At 55.4% G+C, this 12,953-nt stretch overlaps 3 protein-coding genes across 10 annotated transcripts; 1 reads left to right on the forward strand and 2 right to left on the reverse strand.

Annotated features, from left to right (window-relative positions):
- The first annotated feature begins 16 nt into the window (after window positions 1-16).
- On the forward strand, window positions 17-3,629 carry LOC132338500 (uncharacterized). 7 transcript variants are annotated; one of them, XM_059868158.1, is made up of 10 exons: window positions 17-258; window positions 471-579; window positions 978-1,062; window positions 1,142-1,240; window positions 1,337-1,480; window positions 1,558-1,728; window positions 1,817-1,916; window positions 2,526-2,605; window positions 2,770-3,226; window positions 3,336-3,629. In XM_059868158.1, the coding sequence occupies exons 1-10, from the start codon at window positions 197-199 to the stop codon at window positions 3,460-3,462; spliced, it is 1,434 nt and encodes a 477-aa protein (XP_059724141.1). In that variant the 5' UTR covers window positions 17-196; the 3' UTR covers window positions 3,463-3,629. The 7 variants fall into 7 exon arrangements, 5 of the variants coding, with proteins under 5 accessions (XP_059724141.1, XP_059724149.1, XP_059724135.1 ...); XM_059868166.1 differs by having other exon boundaries at window positions 1,337-1,916; window positions 2,770-2,879; window positions 3,156-3,226; XM_059868152.1 differs by having other exon boundaries at window positions 1,337-1,916.
- On the reverse strand, window positions 3,587-8,000 carry GFUS (GDP-L-fucose synthase). Of its 2 annotated transcripts, none has more exons than XM_059868219.1 (11): window positions 7,666-8,000; window positions 6,724-6,873; window positions 6,199-6,313; window positions 5,865-5,993; window positions 5,714-5,787; window positions 5,386-5,519; window positions 5,200-5,264; window positions 4,960-5,026; window positions 4,809-4,888; window positions 4,585-4,684; window positions 3,587-4,130 (listed from the first exon to the last, which is right to left on the reverse strand). In XM_059868219.1, exons 2-11 carry the CDS (start codon window positions 6,861-6,863, stop codon window positions 4,075-4,077), a joined length of 960 nt encoding a protein of 319 aa, XP_059724202.1. In that variant the 5' UTR covers window positions 6,864-6,873; window positions 7,666-8,000; the 3' UTR covers window positions 3,587-4,074. The 2 variants fall into 2 exon arrangements, with proteins under 2 accessions (XP_059724202.1, XP_059724194.1); XM_059868211.1 differs by having other exon boundaries at window positions 7,727-7,998.
- Window positions 8,001-12,108: 4,108 nt separating this feature from the next.
- Window positions 12,109-12,488, reverse strand: LOC132338530 (feather beta keratin-like). The gene has a single exon (XM_059868221.1). It carries the CDS (start codon window positions 12,474-12,476, stop codon window positions 12,168-12,170), a length of 309 nt encoding a protein of 102 aa, XP_059724204.1. The 5' UTR covers window positions 12,477-12,488; the 3' UTR covers window positions 12,109-12,167.
- Window positions 12,489-12,953: the final 465 nt, after the last annotated feature.

The raw sequence follows: 12,953 nt of genomic DNA on the forward strand, positions 1-12,953 counted from the left end.
GCGCCGGCGCCACGTGGTTCGCGCAGGTCCACGCGTGGGGGTCCTGGAGGGAATTCCCAAATCATTCCCAAACCCTGTCCAAACCTTCCCCGCAGCGCTCAGTGGAGCCCCGGTACCCCTGGGGCCACGGGGGGATCCCCACCGCGGGGGTGGGGACTAAATTTGGAGTGGAGGAGGTCCCCAAAGTTGTCCGTGGATGTGGGAGGTGCTTCCCACTCTCCTCGCCCCACAGGTTCCCCCACCTGCCGGCATCCACGGGTTTGTGGGGGGTACTCTCCGAGGGGGGTGTCGCTTAATTTGTCCATAGATGTGGGAGCTGCTTCCCACTCCAGGGTGCTCCTCACCCACCGGCATCCCTGGGACTATGGGAGGTTCCCCTGGTGGACGGGACCCTGAAATTTGGGGAGGGGGGATCCTGTAATATAAACACATGAATATGGGGGCTTTTCCCCACCCTCTTTTCCCCACAGGATCCCCTCCATTCCCATCATGCTGTTCCAGAGCTCCTGGGCTGTGCTGCTCCTCTGCACTACTGCTGGGTTTTTGGGGTGGCTGGGCCTTGCTGCCCCCCCAAAGAAGGTGGGGACCCCCTCCCCAGAGCCCCAGAGCTGGGTTTCACCCCAAAAATCTCCCTCAAGACAACCAGGGGTGACAGCCGGTTCCAGGATGAAGTCACATCCCAGATGTCACACCTGGACTTCTGTTACTGTGTGGTGGCTGTGGGACTCCTTCTGGCTGGGAAATTTGGATTCTGGGATCCCCCCGTCCTGGGCAGCCTCTTTGCTTGGTGTAGGGATGTTTTTTGGGGGGGTGAAGGCCAAATTCAGGAGTGAGTTCACACTTTTTTCCATATTTTACATCCCCAAACCCCCTCCTCTGTCCCCCATCCTGTGCTGGGAACACCCAGGGGTGCATTTGGGGTGTCCATGGGGAAAACCAGCATTCCTCCATCATTACCCCCCAAATATTCACCTCAGGAGGAGCTCTGGGAGACCTGGATGAGGTCGGCACTGGATGAGACCCCCGTGGCCCAGCTCATGCAGGACATCGCCCGCTGGATGGGTACGAGCCAGGGCTGGGATGCTGCAACATTCCCATATCCCACTTTGGGACTGATCCAACCTCTTTTCCCACCCCACAGGGAATGTGAGCAGCTGTAGGGCTGCAGAGCTCCAGGGAGGACAACTATCCAACCTCCATCAGGAGCAGGAAAGACCTCAGGATATTCATCCCCAGCCAGGTGGGAACATGGCAAATCCCATTCCCAGGTTTTTTCACACCGGGGTGCATCTTCCTTAGCTCATCCCACTGCTGTTTCCATCTTTTCCATATGCAGAGAGCATCCTGGTCCTTCAGGAGGTGATGGAGAAGCTGCAGAGAGTCAACCAGAGCTTGGAGCTGATGCTGATGGCCTTGGAAGATGCACAAAGCCGGCTGGAAAAGCACCTGGAGCACCTCAAAGCCGTCCCTGACCTGGATGGTGAGTGGGAATGGGGGCTGGAGGATCAATGGGAGCTGGTGGGTACCAACACCAGGCTCTTCTTCCCCATCCCACAGGTCAGAGCCAAAGTGTCACCTCCTCCTGCATCCCACACAGCTCATACTTGGTGCTCCTGGTTCTCCCACTGGTGCCGGTGTCATTCCGGGCCATCCTTCTCCTCCTCTTCCTCGCTTCCAGCACCCTCGGTATTCCAGCAATCTCCACTCTCCTGGTCCTTGCTGCGGCAGGTGGGGACAAGTGTGGGGACAGTGGCTGGAGACACACCACCCTGGGGGGGGAGGGTCTGTCCTCCCCCACCCTCTCATTCTCCCACAGGGCATTGGCTGCTGGCATCCGCCTGCCGTGGTGCCAGAAGGATCCGGCCAGTGGTTTCCCGGGAAAAGGCTCGGTACCGGCTCACCTCCACCCCAGAGAGGTAGGAGATGGTTGAGGACATGGCATGGAACCCTTGGGAGCTGCTGGGTCCCACTCTGGATTTCCCACCCTGGATTTCCCACCCTGGATTTCCTGCCCTGGAGCCATCTGGCAGAAGTTCTCAGGAAGGGACAGGACACATCTTGGTGGCTTCCCTATGGCTTTCGGACACCTCATCCCAACTCCCTGCACCATTTCTGTTCAGATGTTCCATCTTGGATGTCCCATCCTTGGAGCCTCATCCTGAATTTCCCATCCTGGATGTCCCATCCTGGAGCCATCTGGCAGAGGTCTCCAGGAAAGGACAGGACACAACTTGGATGGCTTTCCTACAGCTTTTGGGTTTCTCATCCCCACTCCATATCCTGTTTCTGGTCAATGGCACATCCCTGGGTGTCCATCCTGGAGCCATCTGGCAGAGGTCTCCAGGAAAGGACAGGACACATCCTGATGGCTTTCCTACGGCTTTTGGGCACCTCTTCTCAGCTCCTTGACCTACTTCTACTCAGAGAAGGGTGTGGAGAGGCTGGAGAGGTGCATATCTCCATGGTGGTGGTGACAAAGAAGCCACCAAGGTGACAGGAGTCCAGTTTTCCTTCTTCCTACACAGGGAATGCGATATGGAGCTGCTGCAAGAGGAGTTGGACAGGATGGAGATGAGCTGCCTGCAAAATGAGAGGTGCCCACAAGGTGGGAGGTGTGGTAGCTGTAGGACACAGATCTGAAGCTCTGACACGTCCCCATGTGTGTTATCCCAGAGTGTCCCCAAGCTCTGCCAGGGCATGTGCCACCACCCCAGAGTGTCCCAATCCTCCACCTCGGAGGGTATCTCCACCCCTGTCATGTTCTTGCAGAGCCTTCACCCCTGGAGCAGTCCCAAGAGGTGGCCGGGGACATTCCCCAAGTCACAGGGCAGGTGTCACCTGACTCCGATCGCCAGAGGACAACACCGAGCTCGTGTGGGGTAAGGTGCTGGGTGGGATGTCCTCATGTTGGTGTTGTCCCCCAAAACCTGCTCCTGGGGGCCACCTGGGTCTCACTGAGGGTCAGGTCTTTCAGGGTTGGGGTGTCCTCACCATGGTGGCACCTCTGGGTATGCGGCAACCCCTTCGGAGACAGAGAGGGCTGGGGACATGACATACAGGGAGGAATTTGGGGTGGAAAAGGGTGTCCTGAAGGATGGCCAAGGCACCCCAGGGGACAAGGGACATCTGCAGGAACCCCCTTCTTCCCAAACCAGGTGACAACGGAGCTGGTCATGTATGCTGGGAAGCTCTGGGAGCCCAAACCCTGCAGCCCGAGGGCCAACATGTGAGCACCAACCACCCAGAATGTCCCTTCTCCACGGCTTGGTGTCACCTCAGGGGGAGACCCCGCTGCTGGTGGCTTCCTGGGGTGCTGATGGGTGTCTCTTCTGTAGGTGCCCGTGCCAGGGGCTCACCAGGGCTGGGCAGCGGTGCCGGAAGAAAGCAATTCCTGGGCTGGAATTCTGCCACATTCACTCCACCAGCAGTAGCTCGGCCATGGATTCATCCCCCCATTTTTGACTTTCTACCCCCTCCCTGAGGGGTTTTAACCCTTTTTATGGCTATTCCAGATCCTGGTGGAGAATATGGACCCCAAGGATGCCACTGGATGTGGGTACAGGGCAGATGTTCATTATCCCACCAGTTTTATGCTATTTGCATATATTTTAATAAATGCCACAATTACAGCTGGAGTGTTTCCCATTCCTATCCTGAGATAGGGGGCTGTGAAATCATCCCCATGTGCCAAGAGCAGCAGCAAATTCCCTGCTGCCATTTCCATGCCCTGGATTCCTGATTGCCTTCCCTTTATTACACCTAATTGCAGGTAATTAAAGTAGCTCATTAACAGCTCAGAGCCACCACCCTCTTGGACACAGCCACGGCGATGGCTCCAGTTGGCTCCTACCACTTGATTTGGAATCTTTTTGGGATGCCCCAACTTTCCTCCCCCCTGCCCTGGGCATCCTGCACCGCTCCCAGCAGTGGGGCAGGAATGTGGGAGCTGCTCCCCGGGCTTCCATTTTTACTTTGGAAATGTCACTGTCACCCCCCCAGCCCCATCCTCTGCCCCAGCAAAGGACAACCCTGAGTTGAAGAGGATGATCCCGGTGCCAGGTGGTCCCGGTGCCATCACTTCCTGGCGTTGGCATAGTTGGCATTGAACCAGGCACAGGTTTCCTTCACGGCTGGGGAAGGAGAAGATGGGATGGTTTGGGGTTTGGAATGGATTTTGGTCAGAGAATCACGGGATGGGTTTGGGGACTGGAAATGGATTTTGGTCACAGAATCATGGGATGGGTTTTGGGATTGGGAATTGATTTTGGTCAAAGAATCATCGGACATTTGGGGGATTGGGAATGGATTTTGGTCAGAGAATCATGAGATTGGTTGGGTTGGAAGGGACTTTTTTTAGGTCTTCTCATCCAACCACCATGCAAGGAGACACCTCCCAGGAGACTGGGTTGCTCCATGTCCCATCCAGCCTGACCTTGCATATTTCCAGGGATGGGGAAACCACCACCTCCCTGGGCAACATGTGCCAGTGTTTCACCACCCTCATTCCTCATCCGTAAAGGATGAACCAAGGCTGATGGCACAGGGTAGGACCCTCGGTCTCTCCTGGAGACACCCCCATCTCACCTTCCCTGAAAGGTGTGAACTGGAATCCGGGCAGGTACCGCCTGAGCTTGGCATTGCTGGCTGTCTTCTTGAACTGCCCGTCGGACTTGGTGGTGTCAAACTGGGATGGGAAGGGTTAAGGAGGAAAAACAAGTCTTGCTTTTGCTCCTTTGGTGGGAAGGATCCTCTGGATCATGGAATCTCCCAGGGGAGCTGGTGGGAAGAGGGGCTTTTGTGAAGGATACAACAAGCTCTCCCCTGAATTCCATGGCCTCCGCGATAGCTTCTGCTGCTTCCCGGATGGAGACTTCATCTTCTTCTCCCACTGTGGAGAAGGGAAGGATCATGGCTGTTCCCTCATGGGGAGGCGATGCCTGGGGGACAGCCAGGGCTTACCTGACAAAATGATTGGTTCCACCTCATCATACTCCCGCAGCACCCAAATGAAAAGTCGGGCCAGGTCCTGTGGAAGAGCAGACAACTCTTGCAGGGGTCACTGATGTCCCCCAGCCCTCCCATCCCAAGGGGACATAATTCTGGGGATGTCCCAGGACAAGCCAGGGGGGTTCAGACCCCTCTAGGGTCCTGCCAGTGGATCCTTCAGCCCCATTCCCTGCTTCCCAATGCCACACCTACCAGGGAATAGATGAACTGTCTCCTGGGCTTGCCTGTTCCCCAGACGGTCAGAGCAGAGCCGGACTCTGGAGGAGGAAGGAGCCATGATCACCAGATCCACCTCTAACCACCCCACAGAGCAGGTGGGAAAGGAAAAACCCCTTATTTCTCCCCAGAAAAAATCACTGGAAGTCCTGCCACCCTCACGTTTGGCCAGGTAGACCTTGTGGATGAGTCCTGGCAGGACGTGGCCATCCTCGATGTTGAAGTTGTCATGTGGCCCGAAGACGTTGGTGGGAATGACGGCAGTGAAGCGTCGGCCATGCTGCTCGGAATAACCCCTGGATAAGAGCAGGGAAGAGATGGTGGGTGGGCTGTCAAGCCCCTTCCTCCAGCACTGATGTGCCCCCAAAAAACCCTGGCCAGCAGCATCTTCACCTGCTCAGCCCAGGGATCTCCCCAACTTCCACCTGGAAATCCCACTGGATTTCCCTTGCCTTGAAAACCAATGGCTGCTCCCATGTCCCCAACTCACCTATTTTGGACATCAATCATCCTCTTGGCGTAGGAGTAGCCAAAGTTGGAGCTGTGAGGTGGCCCATTGTGGATCTGGGAATATCCAGAGCAGATAAATGAAGCAGGGGAGGGACTTTCCCTGGATTTTGTGTGGGAATGGGGATTCTCACCATGGTCTCATCGATGGGATAGGTGGTCTTGTCTGGGAAGATGCAGGTGGAGAGGCAGGAGACCACCTTCTGCACCCCTGACTCATGGGCAGAGTGCAGGACGTTGTCATTGATGTGGATGTTTGTCCTCTGGGAAAAGGGACATTTATCAGGATCGTGGGGTCAGGGATCCCCAAATTCCTTCACCAACAACTCATTAATAACTTCAGAAACCACCGGAGCTCTGGTTTGGCTCTGGGAGTAGAGCAAGCCACATCCCTGTCTGCCCATAACCCAATTTAGGGAGCACAGCACCCACAGGGATCCCAGCAGTGCCAATTTCGTGGGTGCTCACCCAAAAATCCAGGTTGGAGCGGATGTTTTTGAAGAGGCCTCCAACCATGGCGGCCAGGTGGATGACATGAGTGGGCTTGTGCCTCTCAAACAAGGCTTTGGTCTCGGAGCTGCTCCTGGAAGGGGAAATTTTGGGATTCAGCAGGGTCAGCAGAGCAAATTGAGGTGTTTCTGAGGAAAAACCCAATCCCAGGAGTGGAAATGTTGGAGTCAATGGGGGCAGATTGGGGAGTTTCTAAGGAAATTTGGGATTGGGTGAGGTCAACAGAGCAGACTGGGGACTTTCTAAGGAAAACCCAAATTCTGGGATGGAAAATTTTGGGGTTTTTCAGGGCCAACAGAGCAGACTGGGCTGTTTCCAAGGAAAAATTGAATCCTGCAATGGGGAAATTTGGGCTTCAGTGGCGTCAACAGAGCAGACTGGGGTGCTTCAAAGGAAAACCCAAATCCAGGGATGGGAAATTTTGGGTTTTTTTGGGGCTGATAGAGGAAATTCTGGGGTTTCCAAGGAAAAACCCCAACTCACGTCAAGTCGGCGTCCCGGGAGGACACGAAGATCCACTCCTCATCCGGCTGCCCCTCTCCATCAGCCACTACCTTCTGGATGGCTCTGCCCACCAGGCCGGTGCCACCTGTCACCAGGATGCGCTTGGTCACCTCCGTCATGGCCAAAACCCTGCAGGGAGGCGCCGGGGGGACAAGATGGGATCACTTCGGCACTGACCACCCTGGTGTGGGAACCCATGAGCATCTCCCCACACCCTAGCCAGGTGGAATTGGGGTTTTGGGGGAAAATTTCTGCGTTTCTGGGCAAAAAGGGGCGTGTTTGGCTGTGATGGGGCGGGAACTCCTCAGCTGGAAGCCACCTGGGCCAGAGCCGGAGCTGCCACGTGGCACCGCCCGGCCTCTGGAAAGGGAGGGGCACCTGCACCCCCAGGTGTGTGCCCCAAATCGCCTTCTGCACCCCCAAATCACCTCCCACACCCCAAATCTCCCCCTGCACCTCAGGGGCTGCACCCCAGATCTACTCCCGAACCCCGAGTCTTGTGTCTGCACCCCAAATCTCCACTCGCACCCCAGATCTCCTTCTGTACCCCAAATCTCCCTCTGCACTCCGGGTCTGCACCCCAGATCTCCCCCTGAACCCCAAATTTCGCCCTACACCCCAAGTCCTATGTTTGCAACCTAAGGCTTCCCCGCACCCCAAATCCCAGCTCTGCACCCAGGGTTGCATCCCACACCTCCCCTGCCCCTCAGACCCCAGCACTGCACCCCAAATCGCAGCTCTGAACCCAGTCCTCACCCCCCACCTCCCCTGCACCCCAAATCTCTCTCCTGCACCCCCATCTCCCCGCACCCCTTCCTGTCCCGCCGCGCGTCCCCCCTCCCAACCCACAACCTCCCGTCCCCCTGCCTTCCCCACCGTCCTGTCCCCCCACTTTGGGAACACCCCGCTTCTTCTCCCCACCGGTCTGGGGTGACTCCTGTCCCCACAAATGTCCCTCAATGGGGTGAGGGGCGCGTCTCACCCTCAGACGGATTCGGGGCCACTCGGGTGAGCTCGGATCCGCTCGGTTGAGTTCGACTGCTCTCGGCTCGGTGGGAGTTCGGGTTGAGTCGGTAGGGGCTCGGCTGGATTCGGCTTCGCGCGGCTCGGCTTGGTGCGAGCTCGGCTGGATTCGGCTGTGCTCGGCGGTGCTTCGTGGGGACTCGGCTAGGTTCGGTTGCGCTCGGTTCGGTGGGGGCTGGGCTGGATTCGGAATCACTCGGGCCAGGTCGTTGGGGGCTTGGCTGAGTTCTGTTCGTCTCGGCCCGGTGAGAGTTCGGCTGCGCTCGGCTTCTTCCGCCGCCGTCACCGGGCGCTGCCGCTTAGCTCTTCGGGAAATGTAGTCCATGCCGGGAGCAGGGGAGATTTTAGGAAGGGAAGAGGAATAAGGGAAAGGGGTGCAGGGAAGAGAAGGGGGTGCGGGGAGGGGGGAAAGGAGGTGCAGGGGGAGGGAAGGAGGTGCAGGAAAGGGAAGGGAGGAAGGGAATGGGGGTGCTGTGACAGAAGGGTGGATGGTGAGTGGATGCAAGTGCAGGGGAAAGGAAAGGAGAAGGGAAGAGGGTGCCGGGGTTTTAAGGGGGTTCATGGGAAGGGGTGCACAAGCAAGGAAAGGGGTGCAGGAAAGGAAGGGGGTACAAAAAAAAGGGGTTTCTTAGGTGTCCCTCCCCCGCAAAGGGGCTCATCAAAAGGGATTTCGATGTGAAAACGTTTTAATCACTTTTAATGCACTTAAGCCTAGATTTAAAATGAGCAGAGCTTTCCTGTGTGTGGGGGATGGTTTTGAAGGCACCCTCTCCACCCCCACATCCAGCTGGCTTTTCCCTCGGGATTTTTGCAAGGCAAAGGCAGTGATTTGCTCTAAATTAAAATTTTGAAAGTAGAATTAAGGGAGACCCAATCAGGAATTCCCACATTCCTCCTACCAAAGCCCTGGGTAGCCCCAGTGTCAAGGAGCAATAGAAGATCAGTTTTTCATTCCTTTTGTCCTGTCTGAGATCTGGAAATGTGCCCTTTTCCTTTGGAAAAATATCAGGGAAGGCTGGATCCTTGGGGACCTCCTTGCTGGAAGTTGGGGCGGGTTGTCATTTGCATATTAAAAGATGTCACCTTGTGCCTCTGTCCTCTGGAAGTGCTCATTCCCTCTCCCAGCTGGCTGAGTCCCATCATGTGTCCAGCCCTTTCAGGCCTTTCCAGCTCCAGAATCCCACTCCCAAGGGTCTTGGTATTGTTCCCACCTGATGTTTTACAGGATTCCCTGGCTGATCTCACCCACGGAGCCAGGGATGGACACTGAAGCTCCTTCTCCATGCCAGCTAATTTCACGTCTGCCCTGCATCCTCCACGAGACACTGAGGTTTGGCAAGAAGAAACCTCACGTTGATGTTGGGATGAGTCAGATCCAGCTGCGTCCACGCTTCCACCTCACTCCACTGCGAAATTACGGAATAAAAGGGTTTGGGTTGGATTAAAATCATTCTCATAAGTAAAAATCACACCATTCCAACCCCCTGCCATGGGCAGAGACACCTTCCACTAGATCAGGTTGCTCCAATGTGGCCTTGAACTCTCAGGGATGAAGGGGAAAAGCCAAGGAAGATTTTCCACATACTGGTGGGAGAATAAGATCTTCCTGCTGCCTCTTGCAAGTTTTGGGAGACTAATTAAGGATAAAACCATGTTTCAGCCAAGGAATTGCTGGGAGGTGGCGCAGCCAAGAGCTGCTGTGACAGCACTCGAATAACCACGGTGTTGCATTAAATGTAGTAATTTTGGAGCTTAAATATGCTAATTCTGGGGCTAATTACCAAAGAAATGTTGGAGCATGAGGGAAGATCACAGGGGAACGGGATAAAGTTGCGGCGACCACATGGGACGGACTCATTTGTTAATGAAATATCACCCAGGCTTCTGATGTTATCTAACAAGGCCTTTGGGATCTGAGGATCAAAGCCTGCAGCAGACCCATTAGCTCATCTGGGCAGGGCGTCTGCGTGACATGATCCAGAGGACATCCTAGGACCTTCCAGCCAGCAGGATAAAGCTTGGGTGGCTTGGCCAGATCCTGTCGGAGAACCGCTGCTTCGCGTGAGGTGTCATTTCCGTAATGAAGCTTCCTTGTTGGGTGACCTATTTCTCTGGAACGGGCCCGGTTTTGGGTCCAGCCCCACTCCCTGCTCTGCTCTCCCCATGCCTCCTAAGAAGGTGGGGCAGAAGGGTATGAGATTCCCTGGTACAGCCTATCCCTGGTGGAAGCTGTCCGAGGATGATGCTTTACAGCTGCAGCCAAGCTCCGGGAGCCCAGGTGAGACAGCTCTAAGCATCCCTTCCCTGCTAAAATTCTAGCTTTGTGGTTCTTTTTTAGGGAGCAGCACACCAGCAGTGACCCCTTTTTCCAGGCCTTGTCTCACAAGATGGCCTGTGCCAGTTTCCGTAGGGACTGAGGGTTGCTCTCCACAATGTGCAGCACTTTGGCAGTGGGAATTATCCAAAAGCACAGAGGGGGAGGACTGGGATAGGGATGGTGGTGGTGGCCAGAGATATTCCAAGAAATCCTGACCATGGGATTGGAAGCAGCTGCTCCACAAGAATGTCCTTTCCACCATCATTTTGGATTTGGTCTTGTCAAGTCCAGTCCTCTGGAGGAGGGAGATGAACCTGCCACTGCTCCGTGATGGGGTTTGGGGTTATTCTGGGAGTGGGATCTTGGCAGGGTGGGTGTGAATCCCATTGGGAGAGACGCTGGAAGAGATGCCACCTCTTCCAGCCCATCCCATCTGCTTGGGGTCTCCTTGGATGGAGTGCAGAGAACCAGGCAGTGGGGCAACACAAGGGACCTGGATTTCCCAGGGTGGATGGGAGAGAGGAATGTGGGCACAGGGCACTGTGGACGTGGATCTGAGCCTCCTCCCAGTGTTCCCTGGAACCCACGTGAGCTGACTGTGCCCAAAAAGAGCGTCTCTGGCGCAGGTTTGGGATGAGGCAGACATCCCGCTGGGCCTGGCTGCTTGGGCATGTCCCAGGACCTTGGGAAGGTGAAATCCTGCTCTTGTTTCAGTCCAAGTGTTGATGTCAAGCTGGATGAACTCCAAGGTGAATGAGTATAAGAGCACGGATTACTTAAATTTGCCTTTTTATGGGTTCGACTTTACTTTAAGATGAGCTGAAGTTGGTGCCTCAAGGCCAGCTAGGGGAAATGCACTATTTACTCAATAGAGAAATAAAAAGGCCAAACAGTTCCCAACCTATTCCCTCTCTCCTTTCCCAGCTCAGCTGCAGGGGCTGTTTAGTTTTGGTTTTAAGGAAGGGCTTTGTTCCTCAGCAAATTCTTCCTCTTTGAACCAAATCTGAATCCAGCTGTGCATGGAGTTCTCTGCCTCTCTGGGCTCCAGCTGCTCCAGAGATGTTATTTTAATTTGCTTTTGATGAATATTTTAGTGCTGCCAATAGCCCTGGAGACTTTGAACTCGTGTGTCAGCCCAGAGCTCACCTGTTTGCCGGGAGCCTTTGTACAGAGAAAAAAAACACATCAAAGGAGAAGAAAGAGTGAACATCACTGGTGAGAAGCAATTTGGGGAGACCAAAGATCTTTATGACCCAAAAAGTCATGTTGGAGTGTCAAAACTGGGAGGCAAAGAGGCAGGAAGGTGGCACAAGGGGCACCATCTTCTCAGCAGGGTCACAGGCTTGTTCCTGCACCTTGTTGCCAAGTCTCCATGATGCACCTCAGAAATCCACAGTGACTTGCTGGGACTCAAGTCATAATGGGGACATGATGTGTGACATCAGAGCAGAGGGTTGCTGGCTTGGGGTCACTAGCACAGATGATCCAGGAACCCTGAACAGGGAAGAGGGTGCCCTGGAGGCTCCCTTAATGGGACCTTGCAATGAGGAGGGAAAGGGGGATCTCCATCAGGGATCAGTTGATGGCCTCATAACAAGGTGGGATCCTGGCATGGAGACTCCCAGGGAGCTGGTATGGAGACCGTCCAGCCAGGTGGACAATGCAGCAATGACCATCACCTGGATCCGCTGAGGAACGCACAGAAAGGGGTGTGACAGCCTGGAAACCCTGGTAAACCAAGTCCCTTCCAGAAAAATGGGACAAGGAAACGGGACCTTCCTTGGATGGCTGTGGCACCCCTCTGAAAGTGAAGATGGTGTCAGGAAGACGGCAGCTATTTAGGCTGGCAGCAAAGTATCTGTGCTGGGTGTAGCTCCGAGAAGTCTCTATGAGAACAGAAGGCATCTAAGGCTTTGCTGCAGGAAAATTTTATTGAGGGCAAAGGAATGAATACACAGGAGAAGTGAGTGGAAGGGATCCAATGTCAGGTTCAAGTAGGGCAACCATCAGCCGAGGTGCTTTGCTTGCAGGAGCTGCTGCCAGGTGCCAGAGCTGGTGGTGTCAGGGGTGGTGCTGAGGGCCCTTAGCAGATGTAGCCGCCCCTTCTGCCATAGCAGCCCAGGCCTCCCAGGCCGTAGCCAAGGCCAAAGCCAAATCCACCAGAGATGGGCTGTCCCTGGGCATTGAGTTCAGTGCCCAGAGCAGCGGAGGAGGTGGATCCGACAGCGGTGTTCTGGGGGAAGGAGGTCATGATGGGTCCTGGCAGGGTGATCAGCACAGGGGAAGGGTTGATGATGACGCGGGAATCCTGGCATTGCAGGGCACAGGGCTCGTTGCAGCTGTTGGCCAGCGGGGTGGGTCCACAGGGACGGCAGAGGCTGTTGCAGGCCATGGGTGTGGTGTGGAGGGTACCTGGAAGAGAGAGGGTGAGGCAGGGAAGGGGTGTGGGGGGCAAGGGGCAGTGATGGAGTGTGGAGGTTTTTGTGGGCCTGTGGAGAAGCATGAGGGCTGCTGAGGCTGGGGCTGAGTGCTGGAAGAGAGGGGCCAGGGGTGCAGGAGCAGGAGGGTCAGAGGATTGAGGCTCACCTCGTTGTCTGCAGGATCCGGAGGAGAAGTGTGTGAGGGAGAGAGGCTGTGGGCCAGCTTTTATGCTGGTTCTGGAGGGGCAGGACAGCCTTGTCCCATGGCCTTGGGGCATTTTGCAGGCCTGCTGAGTGCTGAGGTGGGGAGTATTTTGCTCCCCACAACTCTGCAGTGTCATGTCCTGCTCTTGAGGCCATGACCTTGTTGGCAGCTTTTAAATGCAGATATTAGAGACCAAGACTGCTGTTAATGTTGTTTCTCTGGGAGGGCTGAAGATGTGACCAAA

The sequence above is a fragment of the Haemorhous mexicanus genome, chromosome 1, assembly GCF_027477595.1.
Source record: "Haemorhous mexicanus isolate bHaeMex1 chromosome 1, bHaeMex1.pri, whole genome shotgun sequence".
NCBI lineage: Eukaryota > Metazoa > Chordata > Aves > Passeriformes > Fringillidae > Haemorhous > Haemorhous mexicanus.

What these genes read in the sequence shown, in the direction of transcription:
- LOC132338500 (XM_059868152.1), top strand. Translation starts at nt 197, where the DNA reads ATGTGGGAGGTGCTTCCCACTCTCCTCGCCCCACAGGTTCCCCCACCT. An exon ending in CTCACCTCCACCCCAGAGAG is followed by an intron (nt 1,917 to 2,525) that starts GTAGGAGATGGT and finishes CTTCCTACACAG; the next exon opens with GGAATGCGATATGGAGCTGC. An exon ending in AAATGAGAGGTGCCCACAAG is followed by an intron (nt 2,606 to 2,769) that starts GTGGGAGGTGTG and finishes ATGTTCTTGCAG; the next exon opens with AGCCTTCACCCCTGGAGCAG.
- GFUS (XM_059868219.1), bottom strand. Translation starts at nt 6,863, where the DNA reads ATGACGGAGGTGACCAAGCGCATCCTGGTGACAGGTGGCACCGGCCTG. An exon ending in ATGATTGATGTCCAAAATAG is followed by an intron (nt 5,520 to 5,713) that starts GTGAGTTGGGGA and finishes GCTCTTATCCAG; the next exon opens with GGGTTATTCCGAGCAGCATG. An exon ending in GGAACCAATCATTTTGTCAG is followed by an intron (nt 4,889 to 4,959) that starts GTAAGCCCTGGC and finishes CCTTCTCCACAG; the next exon opens with TGGGAGAAGAAGATGAAGTC.
- LOC132338530 (XM_059868221.1), bottom strand. Translation starts at nt 12,476, where the DNA reads ATGGCCTGCAACAGCCTCTGCCGTCCCTGTGGACCCACCCCGCTGGCC.